The following is a 27,396-nucleotide window of genomic DNA, read 5'->3' on the forward strand; positions in this document are numbered from 1 at the left end:
CGCTTATGAGAAAATCAAATTTTTTGATTGCCTCATCAAATCGAAGATTCCAACTCCTAGATGCTTGCTTAAGCCCATAAATAGACTTCTTAAGCTTGCATACCTTCGTAGGATTTTCTGGATCTACAAAACCTTCTGGTTGTGTCATGTACACATCCTCCTCCAAGAAACCATTCAAGAAGGCGGTTTTCACATCCATCTGCCAAATTTCATAATCATAAAATGCAGCAATCGCTAGAAGTATCCGAATGGATTTAAGCATCGCTACCGGTGAAAAAGTTTCATCATAGTCAATACCATGGATTTTCTTGAAACCTTTAGCAACCAGTCGAGCTTTGAAAACAGTTACATTTCCATCCTTGTCAGTTTTCAATTTGAAAACCCATTTGCATCCAATAGGTGTTACCCCATTTGGCAAATTAACCAAATTCCATACTTGGTTTTCTGACATGGATTCCATTTCAGATTTCATGGCTCCAAGCCATTTTTCGGAGTCTGGACTCGTCAAGGCTTGTTTATAACTAGTAGGTTCTTCCTGGTCCAAAATCATAATTTCAGAGTTTTCCGTTAACAGAAGTTCAACAAACCTCTTAGGTGGTCTTGTTGATCTACTAGATCTACATACGGGCTGAGCAACAGGAGAAATGTTCTTCTCAACTATTTGAGAAATTTCGCACGAATTTGATTCGAGTGGGACCATAGGAGGTTCTTGCGTTGAATGCAATTCCTCCATCACATTGTTAGAAGTAAGGAGAGGATCGTGCGTTTGAGGCACTAGCTCTTCCTCATCTACTAATGGCCTAATCGGTAAGAAATAGCCTTGTGATCGTGTCTCTGACGTGGTTTTATCCACATCCATTTGTTGCTCCTCTCGAATTTCTTCGAGATAGATACTACTCCCACTTGTCTTTCTGGAAATAAAATCCTTTTCCAGAAAGACACCATCTCTAGCAACAAACATTTTGTTAGCATTTCGGTTGTAAAAGTAGTAGCCCTTTGTTTCTTTAGGATAACCTATGAAGAAACATTTGTCAGATTTGGGAGACAGCTTATCTGAGAGTAAACGTTTTACATAAGCTGCACAACCCCAAATTCGTAGAAAAGATAATTTTGGAACTTTTCCTGTCCATAACTCATATGGTGTCTTTTCTACTGCCTTTGACGGAGTCCTGTTTAGTGTAAAAATAGCGGTTTCGAGGGCATGTCCCCAAAAGGATATTGGAAGTTCTGCAAGACTCATCATTGATCGAACCATATCAAGTAAGGTGCGATTCCTCCTTTCGGATACACCATTTAACTGAGGTGTTCCTGGTGGAGTTAGTTGGGAAAGTATTCCACAACCCTTTAGATGATCATCAAATTCTTGGCTTAAATATTCTCCACCACGATCTGATCATAGTGCTTATATTGTTTTGCCAAGTTGATTCTGTACTTCATTCTGAAATTGCTTGAACTTTTCAAATGATTCAGACTTATGCTTCATTAAGTAAATATATCCATATCTACTTAAATCATCAGTAAAAGTTATAAAGTAACTAAACCCTCCCCTGGCCATAGTGCTCATTGGTCCACAAACATCTGTATGTATGAGTCCCAAAAGATCACTTGCTCTTTCACCTTTTCCTGTAAAAGGTGACTTAGTCATTTTACCCATCAAACATCCTTCACATATATCGTATGATTCATAATCAAACGATGTCAGAATGCCATCTTTTTGCAATTTCTGAATACGTTTTGGGTTGATGTGTCCTAAACGACAATGCCATAAATAAGTAGGGTTCGAATCGCTTAATTTGTTTTTCTTGAAGTCCACATTACAGATATGTTTGTCAAAATCTAATACATACAAACCATTAATTAATTTAGCACTAGCATAAAACATCTCTTTAAAATAAATCGAACAACTATTGTTCTTTATTTCAAAACTAAAACCTTCAGTGTCTAACACAGAAACTGAAATGATGTTTTTAGTAATAGAAGGAACAAAATAACAATTATTTATTTCTAAAACTAATCCAGAAGGTAAAGGTAGACTATATGTTCCAACTGCTAAAGCAGCAACTCTTGCTCCATTTCCAACACGCAGTTCTACCTCCCCTTTAGCCAGCTTTCTACTTCTTTTTAGTCCCTGCACATCCGAAACAATGTGAGTACCACAACCGCTATCAAATACCCAAGAAGTAGAAGTTGTTAAATTAACTTCTATAACAAAGATACCTGAAGAGCCTGTCTTCTTATCTTCCAAATACTTAGGGCAGTTTCTCTTCCAATGGCCTATTCCATCACAATAGAAACACTTGGCATCCGCTTTTGGATCGCCCTTGGGCTTAATAGATGTCTTAGTCTGAGCAACTTGCTTGCCCTTTCCTTTGACAATCTTTTTGCCCTTCCCTTTCCATTTGAACCCCTTACTTTTTTGTACCATAAGAATTTCTTTCTTCGGTTTTGGAATGTCCATCTCAGCAGTGACAAGCATTCCGTGCAGTTCTTCTAGGGTTTGCACTTTATTGTGCATGTTAAAGTTTTGCCTGAATTGCTGAAATCCTTCATGCAATGACATCATGATTATGTCAGTGGCCATTTCAGTGGTATAGGTCATTCCCAGTTTAGACATTTTCTAGAACAATTACATCATTTTGAAAACATGTTCGCCCACTGGTTTATCGACCTTTTGCACACATCGGAGCAACTCTCTATGAGTCTCGTATCTCTCTATCCTTGCTTGCTTCTGAAACATCTTTTTCAGTTGTTGGATAATGCTATAAGCATCCATACCATCAAACTTCTTTTGAAGGTTTGGTTCCATGGAAGCTAGCATGAGACATGTGACAAACTGATTTGTCTTTAATAACCTTTTGACTGGCCTTTTCAGCATCTGATGCTGTGGCTGTCAGAATTGGGACATGGGTGTCAAGGACATCCTCTCTTCCTTCGGCCCTAAGAACAATTCTTAGGTTCCTTTCCCAATCAAGGAAGTTAGTGTTGTTCAATTTATCCTTCTCAAGGTATGAACGTAAATTAGGACTGTTGTTGTTGTTACTAGACATGATATCTACAATAGAAATATAGCAAAATTTAGTTATATGATTATCATAGTAGCAAATATTTGAACAATTCAAAGCTACTTATCACATTTAAAGTTTATCCCGTATAATTAATGTGAATACCAAGATCCTTTAAAACAAAAAATTTTAAGCGGACTTTGGCCCTATGAATAAAATCTGATGTTTTATTGGTAAGTAAACAACCTTTACTAATTACATCTCATATAATTCTTGGTCGATAGATAACAACTTTTGTTTCCATCTCTATGTTTCAAGACCCAAAACTTTGTCTTTTGATAATCTTGTTGAGAAAAAAACCAAACAGTAATATGTAAATTTCATAAATATTACCCTATTTTCCCGAGATTATATGTAACACCCCGCTTTGGCGGAAACTATTACTTATGATCAAGGGCTTTATAGGTGTCTGTTTGGGAAAAACATATATCAATATTTCTTTTAGGGACCTAATTTACTATGTTGGTTTATTTATTAGAGAACATATACAATAAATAAGAGCAATATGTGTAAATTTAAATAAGCAAAATAAAATGCAATAAAATTGTGATCCTAGTATGGCCCCCTAATCCTATGAAAAATTCTATCTTCATAGGCTCCATCCATGATTACTCGCGAATCTCCATCCAAGATTCATCGTGGATCGTTGCCGGATAACTCTTGTTTTGTGTTCTAATTTAAATAAACAATAATTTAAATTACAAAAATACAAACGGTGCGCAGACCGTATTTACAAGAAATACTAACGGTACGCAGACCGTATTTACTATCTTGATTTGGGCCATACTAGTCACAAGCAATAATAATAATAATATCATATATATTCATATAAAATTGCCATATAATAAAAATATCACATATTTTTAATTTGATCAAATAACAAAATTATGGACCAAGAAATAAATCAGCCAAATTAATCAACAATTAAAAAAAAAACGCGGCCATATACACAAAACTTCAGGCAACCCATTAAAAAACCTCAAAAAAAAATTCAGCCCATATAAAAGGCTTTCCTCTTTCTTCATTCTTTTATTTTTACCAGAAAGATAGAAAAACAAAAGCCATAGTAAACGATAGCATGAACTTCAGCTATGAATCGCCACTAATGAAGAGGCACGAAGCAATCGTCATATTATAATTGATTGAATCGCCATATTATGAATCGCCACTTTTACAACTTTTTGTGGCTGACTCCTTAACCACCATATTACAACCGTCAGCCATGAAACATTTTTTTTTTTTTTTTTTTTGAGTTAATTGATTTTACAACTTTTGTAAAAATAATTGGCGATCCTGGGGTGCGGTTTAGGCTGATTAAAATGCCTCATATAATAAATTAATCAAAATCTCCATTTTAATTAATTTAAGGTTTTTAATTATAATTTCAATAATACAAAAACATCCTCCCCTTAATGAAATTAAAATTAACAGTGAATGCATCAAATTAATCGAATTAATTATGATCATAAAATTATACGCAAGAGGCTAACTGATACCCACTGTGGGAACATATTAGATGCACTTAGCGGAATTTCAAGAAACAATTTCTTAGCACCTAAAACAGGATCTCATGCACATAATAATATGAATCATAAGATTAAAATATTATACCTTTGATGCGTAATTTCCACAAAGCAAGAGGGCACTTCTTCCGGTTAATTAGAGATCTTTAGAACGTCAATTGCCGTCCCTCTAATGTTGGTCCACGAGCAATGAATGAATCTCCACGTATGCTAGTACGGAATAAGGAACAATTCCTTATTGCTTTTGTTGGAGTTTATGTGAGTGAAGTTTGTGATTAATGAAAGATGTCATGATTCATTAAAGTCACTTAGTCATATTTATAATAGACCATCGCAACTCTTCACGTAATTGCATCTCTTCACATAATCGCATCTCTTGGGCATTAATGCCTATTCATGCATATTTATTCAATCATATACTCATATGTGTGACCTCATAGGACCGGATTATTATTAGCAGTAAACTAATCGCATTAGTTCACAAATCATAGTTGGTTTCTAGCAAAACATTATGATTACCTGAAATAACCGATTATAATTTATCTCCATATTTGTCCTAATTACAATTAGTAATTACATTTGATCGACGGACATTTCCTTCAACTGCATCACAATGCTTCCAGTGGTTTCACAACTTTGGTTGGTTGTGCACTTGTGCGGGTGACTCGGTGCTGTATCGATGCTGTACAATTATTGTTTATTGCTGCATGCCTTTCAAAGCTTTGTGTATCCTTAATGCTTTATTAACTTGGTGTATATTATAAACACAAATCCTTGATTAAGACGGACTTTTATCAAGACGGTTTAAAGTTACCGTTAAATTAACCATAATTGTAACTTCGTAAACCTGCCTTATACATGATTTTTTTTTTTTGAGGAAATAGTAATATTTTACTACCTCCGTTAAATATTAGTTGCACTTTGAAATATTTTATATCACACAAATAATATTCAAAATTACAACTAATATTTAACGGAGGTAGTAATTTTTTTTTTTAATAAAAATATTACAGAGTAATATTTTACTTTGTTTTTTTTTTTTTTTGAGAAAGAGTCCGTACTACTCCGAATATGGTAAAAGTAGAAAAAAATATCTTAATACATGGTATATGCTCAAAATTGTTCAAAATTGTATATGCTCCAAATATGGTAAAAGTAGAAAAAAAATCTTAATATATGGTAAGAACTAATTATAAATATCTACTTCTATAAGTTTCACATTTTTTTTTACAGGAAAGTTTCACTTCTACTACTTGGTATTTTTTTTCTTTCTCATTCTAATTATACATACGTACGTCGCGTTTAATTTTTTACATTTATATTTGCTCACTCTCCTACATTGAAGCATACTCTGAAGCCTTCCACTGAAGCAGATTCTTAGGTAAGATAGTGTTTTTCAATCATCGTAATTCACCATCTATTAAGTCGATTGTGTCAATTTAGGATTTTGATTATTCGAAGAATTTTATCCATTAAGTCATTTTTTTAATTTTAGTTGAGTGTTGCAAGCTTTTTGTATCATATGAAATTAATTTCAAAGTCGAATATACTTGTACTTGTATTAATTGTTGGCTTTAATTATTATGTACAGATTGATTGATTAATCGGGGGATTGAATTATCGACATCAAAACTCAAGCAATTGTATCAAAATTTTGATGTCTATTTCCTTCCTTAAGCATGGCTTGTGAATGGATATATTTGTTCAGTTTTACAGTACCTTTCATAGCAATTGTATTGTTTGAAACTTGGAGAAGATATCGCTCGTAAACGAACCATAACTCACAAGGTAAGGGCTCATTCGGTATCATTGTGATTTTCAGTTTTACTAAGTTTGATACTCCGTGTAGTTTATAAAAAATGTTACTCGTTTTTCATATAATATTGTTATTATTATTTAGAGACAGTTTTGCAATGGCTACAATAAAATTGTAATTATAGCCATTATAAAAACGAAATCTATACTGCTGATTATCTTTAGTAAATAAGGGCCATTATTTAAGTTGACCAAAAAAAATTTCAATAAATATTTTTCGTTGTTCCTCTTAAAACTAAACTACTGCGACAACTTCTAATTCAATCTTCCATTGATGATTTTCTGCAAAGTATGAATAACCAACACAATCCACTTGAAAGATTATGCACCATTGTCAACCACAAGGAAGATATTGCAATTGAAGAACTTTCCAACGCTAAAGATTCCGACGAATTTGCATTTGTCGTTGAACATTGATGTCAAAAATGAGCATCAGATACCTAATTCATGAGATTGATGGGGATAATTTGATAGAAGAGTGGGATGTTGATGAGAGGAGAGTGAATCACTTAAAAAGAAATCCATGAATTAGTGCAATAGTAAAATTGATCCTATCCAATTATCCATGTACTTCATATTAAATTATCCAATGTATAAAATCGTATCCCTTTTTGAAGATTAGTTGGCAGTTTTCCATCGATTGTTTGTTATACTTTAATCGTATCCATGTTAGTTGTTCTTCTATGGTTATTTAATGGGAATTAGGTTGAAGGTTGAATACTTAGAAGTTCATCAATGGCAGTGACAAGTAGTTTTCTTTTTTCTTTTCAAAATGAATTAGTTTTTAAAATCAATTATAATTTAGAAGTCAAATAATGAATGGATAAGATTAATTATTAAGATTTAAACGGTTGAGATTGAAATTAGTTACAATGACTACATTTTTTATGTAGTCATTGAATAGTCTTCCACTATTTAGTTCGGCATTTATAGTGTTGTACTCCTTCTAAACATAAATTTAACATTATTCATATATCAAGGGTCGTCTTTGGAAGTTTGGAGCCCCTATGCTAATGAAAGTAACGAGACTATTGAATCAAATTATCTATTGGAGGCCCTATGCTAATATTTTTTCTTTGGAAGTTTGTTTTTTTTTTTTATAGAAAAATTATTAATTAAAAGTCATACGACATCTACAATAGAGATTTGACGTAAACAAATACATAAGATATTGAATCAAATAAAATTTTCCTTCATAAAAACTACGATTGTCGAGTAGATTTCTGTAAATTTGTTAAGGTCAATTATTTAATGTAGTTTACGTTATCATCCAGATTAGAATAATTTTAATTTGGAATTATTACATCCTCTACAACACTATGGTTATTTTCAATAGAAACTTGTGATTAAACTATCAAAAGCTTTAATTTTTATTTTATTTTTCTTTTTTTCACAACCAATATCATATTTCCTAATTTTTAGGATTTATTGATAAACTAAATAAAGCTACATTATTAAAAAAATAAAAATTGAAGAAGGAATTATATTAAAATTGAAGAAAATTAAAAATATAATAGATAAAACATAGAAATTTATAATTGAACAATCATTGTGGAAAAGTTAAAAAGCTCGAGTGCTGTGATTTTTCCCCCTTTTTAAATGAATTAAAACTAATTGGTAGGATGCAAAAGTTCAAACGCAACCTCTCACATCCTACAATTTTCGTTAGTGTGTGAGAGGGTTGTATTTGAACTCTTACTTATTAATTGTAGGAAAGGCTTTGGTTGTGGTATTGTGTTTGAAATCCCCATGTTGCGTATATATAAATCCGTAATTTTAAAGATACCTCATCCAAAATAGGTTGATGATACTTCCGAGGGAAATTGCAGCAGATTGGTTGGCAAGATCTTATCATTTTCTTACAGTTTGGAAGATCAAGATCGTCTTAGTGGTCCTCCTGATGACGTTTTATATTGTATCCTCAGATATTTATCATTGCGCGATGTTGCAAGATTGACTACATTATCAAGAAACTGGAGAAAGGTGTGCTTAACCCTGTCCTCGCTTGACCTGGATTGCCGTGTAATGTGTGGTAAGCTTCTAGTACCCCATTCCGAGTAATGTGAACCATGTAAACAAGCATATGTGAGGAGTGTGGATCTACATCGTGTTACTCTAGAGGGGACGGCACAATGGCAGGGCATTCTTTCTTGCTCTTCAACCATTGAACATTTAGCGCTTGAGCTCTTTTTTGATTGGTTGTTGTTCAAGTTTGCGAGAACTACAACTCAGTGCCTGAAACACCTTGAGATCTTTGGTTTTGAAGCATTTAAGTGCTCTTTCTTAAATGTTCCCAATCTGGAATGTGTGTATTTGTTTCACAAAGCCGGAATAGAAGGATTTTTCAACATCCTTGCAGCTCTCCCTAGCCTCAAATCTTTGTACTTACGTACAACATTTCCTTTGGTGCGCGGGAAATCTATAAAAATTTGTATGCTATTAGTTAATATGTCAAGTAATTTAGAACTCCCTTTTCTTTTCAGATCCACGAACTACCTTCTTACAAATTATTTCACACGGTGTTGTGTTTATGCATTTACATAAGCTCAGATGATGGCAATATAGTTCCAGCCCTTCCTCGTCTTCTCAAAGCATTTCCACTGCTAGATACAGGTAATTATGGTTAAACTTCATTTTATATGATGATTTATGTAATTTAGTTTTTGTGGTGTTTAAATAATATTCTGAAATGGTGTAAAAGTGACGTTGAACTCCTACGAAATTTATTAATTAGAGAAGAAATATTATTCTGAAATGGAACTTAGACTGCATTTGGTTTGACGAAATCATATTCAATGGAGAATAATTTTCTATGAAACTTAGTAGAACTTAGACTGCAATGTTAATTGTTTTATAGCGAAACTGACAAAAACCAAAGCTTAATATTGAATTTGTAGTCCCAAGCCTTGCTTGATGACGGTTGGTGTAGTTGATGACTATGGTGAGGAATTCACCACCTTATTTATAACCTTGAGGTCACAACTCATAAAGTTGAATTCTCCCAACTACAATACTTGAGGGTTGAAAATCCTTTACCTTTTTCCCTTACTTTCAAGTGTCTAGCCTGCAAATATCAAATCAAAAAACCCATGTCTCCATGAGCAGTAGTCTGTAGTTATGTTGTGTTCTATTTACCTGATTTTTACTTATCTTAACTTATCTAAGTTTAACTAAACTAATCTGAATTTAACTGAACTTATCCGAACTTAACTGAACTTATTACAACTTATTTTAGTTGTAATTTGAACTTGAGTAAATTTTATCAGAACTTATTTTTTCTGAACTGAACTTATGGAGTACATTATAAGATAATACGAAAGACATTACTACGCTACTTTAAAGTATTTATACATATTATCCGGAACTAGTAGCTAGTTTTGCCAAACAGGCCCGTGCCCGTCATATTTCCCGCGCTTCAAGTCCCAACTCCCAACATAACCAATTAGTCAATTACAGACATACTCCTCCAATACAAGTTACAGTTATGTTATTACCTCTTTTAAATTTCTAACACACCTTCTTCATCATTTCCTTGAGTCAAACAACAATGGCGTCGATCTCACCATTTTTCGACCCAAAACCATGGGAGTCAATGCTTCCAGGTCCACCAGGTCGCAACAATGGCGGCGCCTCCGACGTCACCTCTTCCGGCCTCCTCGCCTTCGCTTCCGGCAGCTCAGTCTCTCTCATCGACACTCGATCCATGCAGCTTCTCTCCGTCATTCCTCTCCCTCCTCCACCTTCTTCTCTCTCCTATTCTTCTTCTTCCTCCCCTTCTCTCTCCCCTTTCGTCACCTCCGTTCGTTGGGCCCCACTTTCTCTCCGCCAATTCGACATCCTCTCCTCCGATTCTCTCTCCTCTTCTCACCTTCTTCTTGCTGTTGGTGATCGTCAAGGGAGATTATCGCTTCTCGATTTCAAATCTCGAGCTCCGATTCTATGGTTTGATTCGGATCATAACTCGCTTAAACTGGGTATTCAAGATATTTGCTGGGTTAAATCTAATCTTGATTCGTGGGCAATTGCCGCCATTACTGGACCTCATCTTTTGTGTTTGTTCTCATCCTCTACCGGAAAATGCTTCTTCAAATACGACGCCGTTTCGGAGTTTCTCTCCTGTATTCGCCGTGATCCGTTTGATTCTCGGCACTTTGTTGTGCTAGGGTTGAAGGGGTTCTTACTTTCAGTCAAGGTTACTGGGGAATCGGAAGACGGTGTCGTTTTGAATGAGCTTCAGATTCGGACTGATTCGTCAGAGTTAGCGAAATTGGAGAAGGATTTGGGTGGTAGTGGTGGTGGTGGGGGTAATAATAGTGCTAATACTTCTCCGACATCGGCGATTTTTCCTAATTATCCGGCCAAATGTTCGTTTTCGCCTGGGTGGCGGCATATTTTGTTTGTGTCATTTCCAAGGGAGCTTGTGGTGTATGATTTGCATTATGAGACGGCGTTGTTTGCCGCGAATTTGCCACGGGGAGGGAAGTTTCTTGACGTCTTGCCTGACCCGAATAGCGAATTGTTGTACTCTGTGCATCTTGATGGGAAGCTTAGCACTTGGAAACGTCGAGAGTGAGTGAGCTTTGATCTTGTTTTTATGTTTTTACATGTTGTCAATATGATCATGATTGGTAGTTTATTCATTGTTTATGTTGGGAATTTATATTAGGTGCAATTCAAGGTGAAATTATTATTATGATTGTTACACTATGGATAGAGTGTGAAGAATTTTTTGTTTGAATAGGAGTGTTATATTGTCAATGTGGGAAATTTCAAATTTGGATGTTGCCTATAAGTTGGTGAAACTAGCAATCTAACCTCAAAATAGAAACGAAGCATCATTAGCATATTTTGTTGTCAATCTGGGGTTGATGTGCATCGAGATTGTGCTGGGGAATAGATTGTCTTGGAAAGTTTTGTGTGAAAAATAAAAGAAAAGAACATTGTCTTCTTTAGTTGCCAATGAAGGTTGAATATGGAATTGCATTTGACTCTCACATTGTGAATGTGTTCAAAATCAAATATTTATTGTATTAGGGAAAGAGCTTTATCCCTTTACTTTGGGAGAATGGCTGTAAGAATAGATCTTCTTTCTTTTATTTTGTATGGTTCCAGCTTGAGAGGAATAGATTGGTCTAATGGAAAGTTGATGCATGTCATAACTCTTAAGGAAGGTTAGAGATCTTTCCGATGACACTGGAATTTTATTTGTAAGGTTGAATATCTACATTTTGTCTATGCTTCAATGTAATCATGTTCGGTGGAATTGAGGCCATAGAGATTGCCTTATTAAGGCTGAGGGTACTTTATGTCTGTCGATTAGTATCTTATGCGCATCTTAACTAGTAGACTAATAGTAGAAATTTGAATTTCATGAATGGAATGTGCTCTCAATGTAGCATCTCAAATGCGGGATTTCAACATCAGAACTTGCAGTGGGCCAGTGGTTCCCAAATAACATTGCGTGTCTATTCTATTTGTTTAATGTTTTGTTCAATGGATGGTAAAATCATATCATATCCTATATTATGAGCGATTGTGACTATGTGACTATTTCTTGTTGGAAGGAGTATAGGATAAAAAAATTGTTATGCTAATAGGTTTTATTGATAATCAAGGATCAGAAACCATGTTAGTTATTCTTGACAAAAGTTTTACACAAGTCAATAACTGATTATTTATTTAATCGTAGGTGGCTTGTTCACAGGAGAAAGTAAATAAGACATAAGATTGTACTATTGGAGGGAAGAATTGGGTTTGGTCAGTAGGGGGACTCACAGAGTGTAGATGTGGCATCAAAGGTGAGCAACTATTAGGAAACCATAGTCATTTATGAGAACAGATACAGGAACTAATTGGTGGGTATTATGAAAAATGATTACAGAAGATTAAGTTAATTAACTGACCAGAAGCAAGTTCTAGCTAATGTGAGCTCTAGTAAAGGGTAAACTGGTGAAGGACTTTTGCGATTGTTATGAGTTGGCTGTGTTCTGCATAGTGATGATTTTGGTTAGTTGTAAAATAGAAATTTTCGTTTTTTGTGAATAATTAAAGATAGCCTTTACCGATTAAGCTAGCATAATTTGATAAAAACATATCAGATTCATTCATGCCATCTTTGTTGTATTCACATCCTTCTTTTTTTCTTGGGTGATTTGGGAAGAATCCTAATTTATATTTCATCACAGAGGTGAACAGGCATATACGATTTGTTCAACACAAGAGTTGATGCCCTCTGTTGGCTCGTCTGCTCCTTCTCCCTCCATTCTCGCTGCTGTAGTATGTGAATCTGATTATGCTCTCCAAAATGTTGGAAAAATTTACTCTGATGTGCCTCATACTCCTTTTAGTGACGAGGACTTTGACAATCCTTTTGATTTTTGTGACGAGTCACTTCCTGCCTCAAAAACTCATTTGATCTCTATTTCTGATGATGGAAAAGTATGGAACTGGCTCTTAACTGCTGAAGAACCTCAGGTGACTGCCAAAGATGTGTCAAAGTTGAAAGAACATGTGAATGAAAATGGATCACGTGTTTCAGATATGAGTGCTGGTAATGACACTTCTGAGGGATCTCTGACAAGCCAAAGATCTGAACGTACGAAGGGAAGAGAGCGTTCATCTAATTTGACTGTCTATCCTGAAGACACACTATTCAAGGTTGGTCAAACTTCTTTCTTACTATTCTTTTTCCTTGGGTGAGTTGGTTATATTATATTATGTTTTTATCCTTTATAAGCTTTTGGTTTCATACACAAATTGAACCTATTGGTAACTGGCCAAATATTAGTTATATCTTGTGATTGATGATTGTTGAAAAGCAAAAATCAATATGTATTTGGTTGGTCCAGCGAATGAAGCAGAATGATGTGGTCAATTGTGTTGTCCAGAAACTCTAGATTTATTTCCAGGTTGTTATATTGTTTACTAGTTACTTGAATTGGGTCTTATCTATTTCTTTTTTTTTGTATTGTAGTTTGGTAATGTATGGTATAATATTTTATTAAAGAATCATATATGCACTCACCTAACAATGAAATCTGCAGATAATCTTAGTAGGACAGCTCCATCTAATATCTTCAACTGTGACTACGCTTGCTGTACCATCCCCTTCTTTGACAGCTACTTTGGCCTGTTAGTTTCATTTCTGATTATTCTCTACTTTTAAAATGGATTATATTATTTATATTTTGGCATTACTGAATTCTGCATTTGTTTTCTCTGAAGGTGGTGGTAATCATCCTGCTGTGGCTGTTCCTTTGGTTGCTCTGGGTACCCAAAGCGGTGCAATCGAGATCATTGATGTTTCTGCCAACGCAGTTACAACTTCCTTTTCTGTTCACCATGGGATTGTCAGGGGATTAAGATGGCTTGGAAATTCTCGGCTGGTGTCATTTTCTTACACTCAGGTAATAGAATGCATAATGATATTCATATATTAAGTTGTGGACTTCCTTGCTAATACCTGTTGCTGTCTGGATTAGTCAGATGAGGTGGCAGGCCTCTGCTTATAATCAGTGTCCTCGCTCATGGATTTTTGCTTAATGAAAAGAAAATGCATTTGGGTGGTTGCAGGCCAATGAAAAATCCGGAGGCTACATTAACAGGCTTGTTGTGACCTGTGTTAGAAGTGGTTTTAATCGGGCATTTCGGGTTCTTCAAAAGCCAGAAAGGGCACCCATTCGAGCTCTCAGAGCATCTTCATCCGGAAGGTTAACACCGAATCTCAAATCTGACTTGGCTATGTAGATATCTGCTCTTTTTCTGTGTAACTCTTTTCCTTTAGATACTCTGTGAACAAGCAGGGACAACAAACATATTATTGCTTGAATTGCATTTGGTTTCTTGTTGCATCAAGACTACCTTAGTTAGTTGTACTTTTGTTTGACAAGTGCATTTCATTCTCCCTGTCTTACAACCAACACCCCCCCCCCCACAAACCAAAAAAAGAGGAAAAAGAAAAATGTGCTAATGATTTGATACGTGGTGCATAAATGTTTTGTTGTTTGATTTAAATTCCATATATTTGATCATGTTATCCCATTTTGATTTTTTGACTCATGTTTTAGAATTTGCTAAATAACCTTTATATTCTTTGAATCGTTGGCTTAATTATGCAGATATCTGCTACTTCTATTTCGTGATGCTCCTGTAGAGGTGTGGGCGATGACGAAGAACCCAATTATGGTCAGCTGTTAAATTCTTATATATGTTGGGCTAGTTTGATTCTTATTATCCTGTATGTTAGAAACTATGATAAATGTATATTTTGTAACGTTTAAATTTTACTTTTCCACCTGAAAGTGCTTTACTAGTGGAGTTGTATGATCCTAATTGCTTGCAACTATATTTCAGGATTTCTTATTGCCTTTTAGACGAGTTATAAATTTTACGTAGTTTAAATTAATGTTTTGAGGATCATGGATGAGTTCTATACTTGTAGAATATGAACATAATGGTTGGTGGGCCTGTAGAAAAATTAATGAATGTAAATACCAATCATAGCATCATGTTTGCTGCCTGTGACCCCTTTACTGGATACCTCACTTCTTCTCTAAAATCCTGTAAGTGTTTGAAACTAAACTAAACCTCAGGAATTCTGCAGAGTACATTAACATTATGAGTAAATACCGATTAATTTCATGATGTCAGAACTGATTTTTAAGCTAGTTGTAACTATTTGTTTATATGATTGTTAGCAGTTTTTTCTCCTTACAAAAGGAGGAAACAGTTTACGGTATAATTAAAGAATTAAAATTTGTGGATTTAGCAACATTTAGTGTCCAAAACTGTCAAGACTTGCAAATATTTAGGTTGACGTGTTCTTTATCCCTATGCCAATAAGTATGTGCTTGGCCAGGCTCCTAGAGCAGTTCCTAGGAGTGAGAGATAGAAACTTGGCCAAACAAAGGTTTTCAGAGAAGTAAAGAAAATGCTCATTAGAAGTCTATACCAGCTTTTGGTACAAAGTCCAAAATGAAGCTATGAAGCTTTGGTATTATTTCACTCTGGTGCCTTGTGTTCACTAATTCCTTTTTGGAGTCCTGACATTTAAACATTTGTTTACATTAGTGCCCTTTTGATAAGAGTTTCATTTAAGCAATTGAGTCATGTGCCTTAATGGTGTTCATCAACTGGCATTTATCTAAAAGATTCACACTTTAACCTATCCAAGCTTCCAAAAATCAATTCTTTCCTTTTATCTTTCTCCATATCTGTTTTAAAACCTTAGACAAGAGGATATAACTTGACATATTTATAAAAGTAACCAAAAATTAAATAATAAAAAAAAAAAAAGGAGGCTTGTATATTGCTTTTGTTGGATCTTAATCAACACATTAAACAAAAATGGTAGGAAAGGAAATTAGTTAAACTTGACTCTTTGTTGCTAAGCACTCTAGTGAATAAATTTGTAACTTTAGGAACAAAAAATGAATTACTAATAACACGGCACCAAAGTAGAAATTATATTTCAGATACAAATGAAGTAAATGTGAGCTTTGCTTTAATTGCTTTGCCCAACAAATTTAATGCTGGCCCTATGCTGCTGTTTGTTTGCGTATTTTTGACACAGCTATTTAACTGTAGTTCACATGTCTTGATAGGATGAGGAGTTACGGGTGTTGGATTCTTTGTGTCTTAGAAAACCTCACCAGAGCCTAGAGTTTGTTTTTCCTGGTGCTCTGGAATTATAAATACCACACAAATTGACAATTCTTTAAATTGAGTGGAGTGATATGAACTTTTCTGTAAGTTTGTGTGAGTAAGTATGGGGAGACAGGGAGGCATATATTTATGGATTGCAAGCTGGCTAAGTTTTTGTGGTATAGATTTGATATGGAAGTGAAAGAGTAAAAAATGTTTTTTTACAAAAGTTAATCTGAAGATTGGCAAGGCATATAGGAGAGAGTTAGTAGAATGAATGGAAGCATGTCAAGATGTCTAGTGTTTCTTTCCGAAATGCTAGCACTCTCTTGACCTTCAAAATAATTTTGGTAAAATTTATTACTCGAGATCCTTTTCTTTGTTTGTTTGTTAAAATGATCTAGTTAACGCCTTTAAATATGTTTAATGCATGTCATTCGTTCTGCTGTACAGATTTTGTATTCCTAATTTTCTCAGACATTTCTATAATTTTGGTGTTATTTGCTCTATATTCTTATCATCTCTATTTCTTTAATTTTAGCTTAGATCACTAGCACTTCCATTTACAGTACTGGAGTGGACTCTTCCAACAGTTCCTCGACCAGCTGCACCAACCAGGCAATCCTCAATATCATTAAAAGACCGTATTGTTGGCACGCAGACGGGGACATCATCTCCGTCAAATGATACTTCAGAAGAATCTAGTAAGCTTCATTTCCATAATATTTAAGATAAAGATAATATATATGCACTGCTAATGACTATTTACTCATGAAATCGGCTCTGATTTGCAGAGCCAGGGAGTTCTGAGGGATCTCAGGATGAGAGCTCTGAGAGTTTTGCTTTTGCACTTGTCAATGGCGCCCTTGGAGTATTTGAGGTCCAAGGCCGTAGGATAAAAGATTTCAGGTATATATTATTTTTCAATGCTGCTCAGAAATTGTATCTGATTGATTTTGAACTTTGTTGTCTGATTTGAGACTCCTCTTTTTCTTTGGTTTATAATAATGTTATCATATTAGGTGTCGTCATTTGTGGTTGATGATATTGAGTCTGAGTTTTGTTCTAGTCACATAATATTTAGTGGCTTATTTCACTTTCTATTGCTGATTAACAAGACCATGTATGAGATATTGACTTTAGCCTATCAATCTACCAAGCAATCACACAATCTTGGGGAATTTTAATTTAGCATTAGGCTCATAGGAATTTGAGGGTTTCATCTTGTAAAACACGACTTACAGCATACTAGGTTTGATGATCTTGATATGAGAATAAATGATCTATCTTCCTTCTAGAGGAAATCTAGCCAGGATGTTATGTGTTCCAACTGTGACATCCTCTGGGAATTCATTCCATGGGGCTGGGCCTTTCGTTCTGAGATAATAGTGAATTTCCTGCTGTTCCAATAATTAAATTACTTTGTAATTTTATCAAAGTAGAACGATATAGGAAGCAAGCAAGAAATATCACTATATCATCAGTATCTAATAAAGAGAAACAAGTATTAAGTCAGATTTGGGCTTGTGACAAAACAAATAGGTTTTATAGGATAAAGGCTGACGATGGATCTCAAATGATATGAATGATTGATAGGTCTCCCTTAGAAGAGTACATATGACTTTCAACAATGATGGAGCAACAGAGTTTTGAGAATTCCTGAGAAGATTCTGGCTAGAAGAGCATAATGCTTAGCGTTTTTATTTTATAAATCCTCTCAGGCTCTCATATGTGCTGATCCATTTGGACTTGGAAAATCTTTTGGATTGACTATATGTTGGGTTGCATGGCCCCAAATTTCATTTGGCCCCATTCTAGCTTCTAAAATTTACTAGTAAATGCTGGATCATTTGTGAAAATCTTGCATGATCCCCTCTTACTGCTCTCGTGAGTCAGAAACTTAGAGCATGCTAGATCATTCTAAACTTTTGTCCTTTGTGAAAAAATGTTTGGGAGCATTATGATAAGAGGATCGTAACATTTCTAGAAGTTGGTCAACCGACCTTTGCCAAGACTTATTTGCTGACATACTTCAAGACTTCAAGTATAATATACGTGAGTTGCGCTTCATTTCACAACACCCATAAGAAGCCATACATTACGAGCTTTCTTTAGAATGGACCCTCTTTGTGCACTACGAGAATACAATAATACATTCACAGTGTATTATTGCAGCTTTGACAGTTGAGTACTGATGAAATGTTCTGAGTTGTGTATTGTGTGACACTGAGTAGGTGGATTAGGGACCAAAATAGCTTGTGGTTATAGATATGAGGATAGCTAGTGCAATGTTCTGATTGTTAATTCTAGATGAATACTCTTTCTGTCCCTACAAGATTGCCCCAAACCTCAGAAGCTAGTGCAGATTTGTTCACATGGGCGGGCACAATTATTGATGATAAGAGAGATAGAAAGAGCATGTGGGGTTGCAAGTGGGAAAATGTACCAGTTAAGGTATGAAGCAATTTTTAGGACATCCATATTTAGCATATGAGCCAATCTTTTAAAGGCGAAGAGAGCAGCAATAAAGAAAGAGGAAATTAGCCTGCAGTCTATAGCACATTTGTACACACCACTGCTAGTAATCTTCGGGTAAGGTTGTTTGTGTCACTATATCTTGCAATATGCAAACCTTGAGTCCTTGAGTGTGGTGGGATCCTAACTGGCTTTCATGACTCCAGAGTGGATCATGTTGGCTAGGGTGGGATCCTAACTGGCTTTCATGACTCTAGAGTGGATCATGCCCATGACCTGAATAAAAAAACCACTTATTTCATTTGCGATTCTATTATTTTATGGTTTGTGGTTTGTGGGAGGGGAGAATTTGTGAATCTTACTTAGCTACTTACCATATCTTCTTTCTAAATAGTACATTAATATTTATCTAACAAATTTGACTAGCAACTTGCCAACTTTATCTAACATGATGTCAAATAACCTTGCCTTACTTAAGATATGGTGATTAAGGATGAATAAGGCAAGAATGAGATGGTTTGGGGCATTAAGTAGGACTCTCAAGGTCATTTGGGAACCCTAGGATGGACTTGGATGCATAATCTTGCCGGGTGAAAAACTGATCTACAGACGCCAAATGTAAAGGCTATAATACACGAAATCGGAGCAATTTTGAATGTTTCGAGACCCGGTGAAAAAAATTCACGGAACAATATGGGATGCATCCATGGTCATATAATGTTGTTTAAGCCCATATACGGCCCTTAGTCGGTTATATAAAGGCCTCGGGGAAGCCTATAGCTAATACAAGAGTTGTGTACAAAACAACATATTGACTGGTTTAAGGCAAAGCGGACGGCTCCGACCACTTAAATGGTCTCTAAGGGTGTTGTGGGGTCCATGGGTAACACCTTGACCTCTTTCCTTTCTGCTGGATAAGTACAAAATTGTCGAAGGCTATAATACACGAAAACGGAGCAATTTGGGAGGTTTTAGGACCTGGTGTCAAAAAATCTCGAGATACTAGGGAATACATCCCGGGGTCATATAATGACGTTTGGAACCATATGTGATCATTATACATTGTCATAATTGTCCGTGGTGGCCTTGAGTTAATGAAGTTGGCGAAAGATGTAAACATGTAAATTGGCTGTTTTAAGGCATAGTGGATGGTTCTACCCACCCAATTGGGCTCCTATAGTGTATTTGGGTCTATGGGAAGCATCTCGGCTATATTTGTTTTCGGGTAAAAAAAAGTCAAAAATTGTCCAAAATGGAAGGCTATCCACGTTTTCGGGTCAATTTTGAAAATTTTTCAAAAAATGAACTGAAAGTGTGGGGTGATTCCTGGTGTCATATAAATTGGTTTGGAACCATAAAACACTATAAAGATGTCTACTAAGTCCCGAGAATGAGTTTAGTTTGATTCAGTTATATTATGTTGCATTATTGCATTATTGTTGGTTTGTAGTAAAAGAGATGGTTCTAATAATGACAAACTCTGTGCAACACCCTAACAACTATATATTTAGCATAAATTACTAATCAAGTAATCATGGATGCATAAATGTATATATAAAAAAAAGCATTCCCTCAAGGTTTGATATGTGAAATTGTGGTGTTCTCTTGCTTCTCAGTTCTCTTTGTCTTGTCTAGTGTAACACAGTTAGAAATCTATGCTTCCATATTTGCTCCAAGTAATGGAACATATTGCATTACTTAACTAGGGTTATTTTAACCTTTTTTGCTGCTGAAGTGTTGGCTTTTATGCCTTAGATTGTTATATCTTGTATTTGATATTTTAATTCTCATAAGTGGTGTGTTTGTCGTCAGACCAAAGTGGCCTTCTTCTTCCTTTGTTTCATCTGATGGGTTGATCACAGCCATGGCATACCGACTTCCTCATGTGGTATATTCTACACTTCTATTCCAAGCTATGATGATTTTAGAAGCAAACATTTTACTATTATGAATGGATACCTTTTTTTTTTTCTGTTAGGTTATGGGGGACAGATCTGGTAACATACGCTGGTGGGACGTGACAACTGGGCACTCTTCCTCATTCAATACTCATAGAGAAGGAATAAGGAGGATTAAATTTTCACCTGTTGTTGCTGGAGATCGAAGTCGAGGGCGTGTCGCTGTACTATTTTATGATAACACATTTGCTGTATATGACCTTGTAAGTGTAGCTGAGGCAACTCACTGGAAAACAAATTTCATCTTCGAGAGTATTGCTCTTTTTGTTTCATTTGAAGGTCTTTCAATGCAACAATGTTTATGGCTAACTTTATTAGAAAATAAGGGATGAGTGGCGAGCAATTTATGTTCAGCTTCTACTTACTTTGAAGTTCAAACCTACATCATCTTCTTAAATTGAAAATCAAGATCCTGATCATATATTTTGTAAGAATCGTAAATTTTTTCTTATATTTTTTTTGGTTATTATTATCAATTCATGTGCGAAGTATACAACAAATCATGTCTTTAAAGTCCCATTGTAAATTTTAGGAATTGTTATGATCTTTTTAACAATTTTTTGGTAGCTCTTGCTGCACTTGGTGATTGCAAGATTATAATTGCTTTTACATGTTACACCAAAGATATGGAAATATTAAAAAAAATATTCATGTGTTTTCTTCTTACTGTGCTGTAACTGAACTATTAGCTTTGCTGAATTTTCAGGACTTGCCAGATCCATTAGCGAATTCCATTGCTCAACCCCAATTTCCGGGAACACTTGTTTTGGAACTTGACTGGCTGCATCTGCGAACTCACTACAGTGATCCACTAGGCTTGTGTATTGCTGGAGCTGATAGCAGTTTTCGACTTGTTGAGGTTACTGTGTATGTTTCTTTCTATGTTTAGTTCGATACTTTCCACTTGAGCTCCTTTTAAATTATAAAGTCTATAAGATTTTAAGCTTACTCAAATTACTATTTGTTTATCATAATCCATTTGGTGTTAGGCTCTTTTTGCACCCTTGCATGAACTTCACTTTGAATCCTGTCATAACTCTCTGCTACCTTTTGTTTAAATAAACTTTTGGCGAACTTTTTGTATATACATATGTTACGTAATTTACAGTTTGCTCATTACTTTTCTTTAATAGTTTTTGACATGAACTTTTTGATCATTTGCATTACATTGGACTCTTCTTTCCTTTACCTTGAGTAGGCCATTTTTTTTAACTGTTGCTCAAGTGAAGAGTTTGTTGACTGATATTGCTGAAACCCTACCAAGCTATAGATTTTGCTGTGTTTATAACATCATCTACATTAATATAATTTCACTTTGATTATTCCCAAAATAATTGATGTTCTCCCCCCTCAATCTTTCTTTTCCTCTTGCAGAAATGACCAAAGATCTGCATATGGATCAATTAGGGAGAAGTTTCGGCCAATGCCTCTGTGTGCTCCCATCTTACTTCCTACACCACATGCCCTGGTAAATTATGATGATGTTTTATTATATTTCATATTTTTTTTTATTCCCAGGCTTTTGTTTCTTCTGGTTAAATCAGTAAGCATGCTTCTCTTATGGTATCTGAGTTATTTGTTGACGAATCATTGATGTTCATTTCTTTTTTTCATTTAAAATGGTTTAAGATAGGTTTATGCTCTAGTCCCATGGGAGGTGTTTTGTCTTCTTTCAATTTTATATTTATATCTAATGTGATAAAAGTTTCTCCTGTTTTATGAAAAGCTTTCTACAAATACAGTGAGTGCACTACACTACATATGAACTATACAATGTGTAGCTAGAGTCTGGAAATTATTTTGTCTTTCATATTAGTTTGAGTGTTTGACTGCTCAATCTAGTAGTGCCAAGCTTTTTCCAAGAGAGTGACCATTAACCTAAATTGACGTTTATTGTAATACATTAATCACGAAGATGGAAGTGCATCCAAACAATTTTATGTACTCATTTTATTTATTCTCTCTTCAGGCATTGCGAATGATTTTGCAACTGGGTGTGAAACCTTCTTGGTTTAACACAAGCAGTATAATGATTGATAAAAGGCCTCACCATATCCCGGGAACTCCAAAATCAGCAGGTGATCTCCGCAGTTACATTATTGACACTCCACCTGTTGGTGATGTTGCGATCCCAGAAATGCTTCTCAAAGTGTTGGAACCCTATCGTCAAGAAGGTGCTTCTATACATATTCAGTCGCTACTATACAGTTTTTAGTTTTAAGCAGGCTTGTCAACAATTTTTAATTATGCGTGAATGTAGTTTATTCATGACTTCTTTTTTTTTTTTTTTTGACGAGATTATTCATGACTTCATTTTTCTTATTATAGGGTGCATTCTTGATGACGAGAGGGCAAGACTATATGCGAAGATAATGTATAAAGGTTCTGCTGTGAGGCTTGCCTTTGCTGCAATGATCTTTGGTGAATCATCTGAGGCACTTTTTTGGCTACAGCTGCCTCGTGCACTTAACCATCTTATAAATAAGTCACCAATTAAGCTGCCTCAGAGAAAGTCTATGCCGGATCCAGCTCCACAGGTTGATGAAGTAGCTCTTCTGACTGAAATAAAATCGGGTGGTAATTCATTGCCTGGGTCAGAGAGAAGAGAATCACTGGTAATCATATGTATATTGTGCAGTACCACTATTATAGGAGGTTGTTTTATTTAAAAAGTTTATGTTTGTAATCTGGATTCATTTTGCTGTAGAGTCAAGGCCAGCTTAGATTGATGGCCTTTGAGCAAGAAGAATTGTGGGAGACTGCTAACGAACGAATACTTTGGCATGAGAAACTGAATGGAGAAGATGCTATCCAAAACCGTGTACATGAGTAAGTCTTTGCTGTTTTTATTTTTATTGGATTTATTATTATTTACAAATCAAAAATATTAAATAAGGTAGCTCTCAGTTGTTCAAAACACAATAACTGTTAGCTAGTCCAGATTTAATGGGCAGATCTAATGTTTTGGGCACTGTGGAAGCCTTTGTGATAGCTTTGTAATATTCTCTCAAAAGAAAAGACACTTGAAAAGAATATACTCAGGCTCCTAGCTTACAACTATGTTTTCAGAAATTTCATAATTTCAACTGTCAGTGTCTACCCCAGCTATCTCTCTATCTCTCTGCTCCCACTCTTATTTCATATATAGTCCTGTTCAAAGTTCCATGTTCCTGGCTACCAATTGTACCTTGCTGATACATATGACTTGCTTTAAGCCAATGATGATGCATACATCTATTCTAATGACTCTTTGGTATTATGGACAGTCTTGTCTCAGTTGGAAATTTAGAAGCTGCAGTTAGTTTATTACTATCCACTTCCCCTGAAAGCCATTACTTCTATGCAAACGCGCTGCGTGCAGTTGCCCTCGCTTCTGCTGTGTCAAAGTCTCTTCTTGAACTTGCTGTTAAGGTATAGCAACAGTTTCGCATTGAATTAAACTGTATGTTTCCTATGGGTCTATGTGTACTCTAATCACTGTCACCTTTATCTAGGTTGTTGCAGCTAATATGGTAAGGACAGATAAATCATTGTCTGGCACTCATCTTCTTTGTGCTGTTGGAAGGCATCAAGAAGCTTGTTCTCAGGTCAATTTTCTCCCCTTCTTAGGGTAGCCATAGAAGGGTAAAAGGGAACAAAATTGTGTATTGATGTGGCCTGTGCACATAATGTCTGCTTTCTCATATATGTGATGCTGTCCCTTCTTCCTCGTCTATAAACCCATTTAAACGAAACTCAGTCAAGAATAGTGGGATGGGGGAAGTAGGAGGACCACTTAGTGCTGTGCATAGGATGGGTGCTTCCTCATATTCATCCCCCTAGGCTTCTATGCGACTCTCAGAATAGTCTGACTATTCTATGCTGTGTGGCTTTGGTCCATGAGACCATGATAATATTGCTGTGCTTTGAGCAGTTAAAAATATAATTACCACTGTTATTTTGCAGTGCTGCAGAAATACATTAAATAGACTTCCGTTGCTGCATTTCCAGTAGGACTTGTGCAAAAACCACTTTACCTCTAGTCTATTAAGTGCATTAAATCAAGAGGAGACAAGTGCTGCTTGAGTGTAGCTTATTGCAGTACTGTTTGTGCTCTGTGGCTGTTGATAAGTTTTGGTTCAGACAAATATAATGGTTGCTCTTAAAATTTGTGTGATGATCTACTAAAAATCTAAGCCAAATTGGAAGATTATGTGCGACTCGTGGGATTTTGGTGCTTTGCCAGGAAATTCTCAGTTTTCTCATCATTTTCTCAGCTTATAATCTCTATATATTGTCTAAATGAAGAAATGTCAAGGAATGCCTCAAACTCAATCACTCAATCAAAGCCTTAATCCCATAAGAAATGCGTCAAACTCGAGATTTAAAGTTTTTTTCATTTTGTGATCATTTTGAATTGAGAATGTTTTTTGTACTTGTTGGAGCGTAAGACCAGTTTTGATATTATATTGGGAACCCTCTCAAGCTACACTGTAAGGCGCAATGTGGTGTAGATATACTGATTTAATTATTTGTTAGTTTGTTACACTGAAGTTTATCTTATCCTTCAATGCAGCTACAAGATGCTGGATGCTGGACTGATGCTGCAACTTTGGCTGCAACACATTTAAAGGGTTCAGATTACTCAAGGTCTGTCTCTTCTCATATCACATGATTATTCTATGATGCTCAGACTCGGATTCAAGTGTCAGATTCAAATATGGATCTAAGTGTGATTTGAATGTTTCTAATCCTGAAGATTTGGGGACACAGTTGTTCAAAGATTTGATTGGGGCGTGAGTGCGTGACACACTATTAGAATATTTATCTTATACATGTATATAGGAGTAGAAAAGTATCTATATTATTATTCCTGTATCTGGCCAAAATTGAAATGTTTATAACCCTACTTGAGCTGAAATGATGAGTCATTACATCACAGATTTATGATACAATGACATGAAAATGCCTGAAACTATTATCTGTATAACCAGTGTTGGTTTGACTAGATTACCCTGCTCTCCCCCCCCCCCCCACCTCTCTCTCCCTCCCCTCTTGCTCCAGTTGAGATATAGTATCTTATTATCGTATTTATGGACGTATTGTAGATTGAGTTCAATTTTTTTTTTCTTCTGAAAAGTAGCTCTCATGACTCATTTATCGCCTAGCATTTGCAGTAGATATAAAAATTGGCAGTTCACTGACTCACTGTCTTCTTTATTTTAGTTGTTGCCTAAGAAAGTTTTCCAAATCTTACTACATACAAATGCTCACTTGCTTGTTTCTTTCTATGATACACTAGGGTATTGCAAAGATGGGCTGACCATGTGCTTCACACAGAGCACAATCTCTGGAGGTATGGCAATGGTTTTCTTCTTAACTCATCGTATACTGTCTGGAAAAAGTCATCACTTTTCTTAAAGTAGTTATGGCTTATAATGGAATATTTTACTTTGTCTCGTTGGATTTTGTGATAGGGAGGAACCAAAAAAAAAAAACTATTATGTAAAGGGGGAATTTATTGTTAAAATCTTTTCCTTTTCTTAATCATGACGACCAGAGGTTGGGACCTTGTGACAACTAATTCCAGATGTAGGAAACATCTTATCTTCTCATAATGTCCTGCCTGCAAGATCTAATATGCAACTATGTTCATTTCAGGGCTCTGATTTTGTATGTTGCTGCTGGTGCATTTCCAGAAGCTTTAACTGCACTTCGTGAAGCCCAACAACCAGACACAGCAGCCATGTTCGTTGTTACTTGTCGCGAAATTCATACTGATATTATTGCTAATATGGAGGACACAGAACAAGGGACTGAATCATCCACTAAAGACCAGCTTCCAATCTTGCCTGAGCTTAGTTTGAAAAATGAAGAAGTCATTGCCGCGTATGAGCTATACGGGCAGTATCAAAGAAAACTGGTCCACTTGTGCATGGATTCACAGCCTTTCTCGGACTGAACACTAAGAAGTTAGGCAACTCTTAATTCTAAAAATTTAGTGGCCTAAGCTGAATTCTGGTATAATTTAAGTAGCAGCTTATTTTTTATTTTTTTTACATATAGCAAAAAATTAATGCTCTCCATTCTAGACTTGGAGTATATTTTTCAAAATTTTGTTGATACAAGTCTGTAGAGTAAATTAACATTATTGGATCAGAAAGTCAAATTATCGACTTGATAGTATTTCAAGATTAACTGAAATTGAAGTATTAACTTGGGTGAAAAAATATTAATTTACCCCAAATTATTTTAGTTCACTTACTTTGAAGTTTGAATGGTGAAAAACTTCTATGATTTTAAATTGCATTTCGCCTTCATTACTAACAAGTTCACATTAAAATTATAAAGTATCACTCTACAAATAGAAGTTCTCGTCCTCTCAACGGCTCAACCTCATGTTGGATGAGAACACACTCTATCTAAACTTTATCCTTAAAGAAGAAACAACAAATGAAGTAAACAATAATTGATTCTAGATATTAAGTACCTACCCCAAAAAATTTCAATCAACTAAGCTAGTTGACATTACCACTTCAACATCGTCCCCTCACCCCTCACTAGATATAGGAGTATGTAGATAGGAACCCCATCACCATTTATGAAGATAGCTTTCACGAAGAGTGATTTGACGATTTTGAGTAGTTATTCCCAGGGTGAATTTTGCGGTAGGGCATGTTGATGATCTAGAGCAATGGTAGAAATCATAGAAAAGGATCCATGATACTCATGCAGACTTGTTAATAATAACACAAGGGCTTTCCTACTATAGAGGCGCGATTTGGAAAAAACACCACCACACCAGAGTTTCTCCTAAGTAACACCTTAAATATGAACTGGGCGCTGAAAAAATGTTGAGCTACCAAACTAAAACTATATACTCCGTAATATGACAAATACCTAGAACAAATGCCAAAGCGACGCAAACTGAGCAAAATTACC

General features: G+C 35.4%; 1 protein-coding gene across 1 annotated transcript; it reads left to right on the top strand.

Moving 5' to 3' along the window:
• Nucleotides 1-9,793: 9,793 nt before the first annotated feature.
• LOC110707972 (WD repeat-containing protein 11-like) lies at nt 9,794-26,684 on the top strand. The gene is made up of 20 exons (XM_021886065.1): nt 9,794-10,969; nt 12,586-13,057; nt 13,444-13,531; nt 13,625-13,806; nt 13,973-14,109; nt 14,518-14,584; nt 16,584-16,746; nt 16,837-16,951; nt 20,330-20,405; nt 20,496-20,678; nt 21,182-21,342; nt 21,850-21,943; nt 22,445-22,649; nt 22,804-23,090; nt 23,183-23,304; nt 23,742-23,886; nt 23,970-24,062; nt 25,031-25,104; nt 25,757-25,810; nt 26,116-26,684. Exons 1-20 carry the CDS (start codon nt 9,948-9,950, stop codon nt 26,414-26,416), a joined length of 4,041 nt encoding a protein of 1,346 aa, XP_021741757.1. The 5' UTR covers nt 9,794-9,947; the 3' UTR covers nt 26,417-26,684.
• The last annotated feature ends 712 nt before the right edge of the window (nt 26,685-27,396 follow it).

Source organism: Chenopodium quinoa, unplaced genomic scaffold, assembly GCF_001683475.1.
Source record: "Chenopodium quinoa cultivar QQ74 unplaced genomic scaffold, ASM168347v1, whole genome shotgun sequence".
NCBI classification, from domain to species: Eukaryota; Viridiplantae; Streptophyta; class Magnoliopsida; order Caryophyllales; family Amaranthaceae; genus Chenopodium; species Chenopodium quinoa.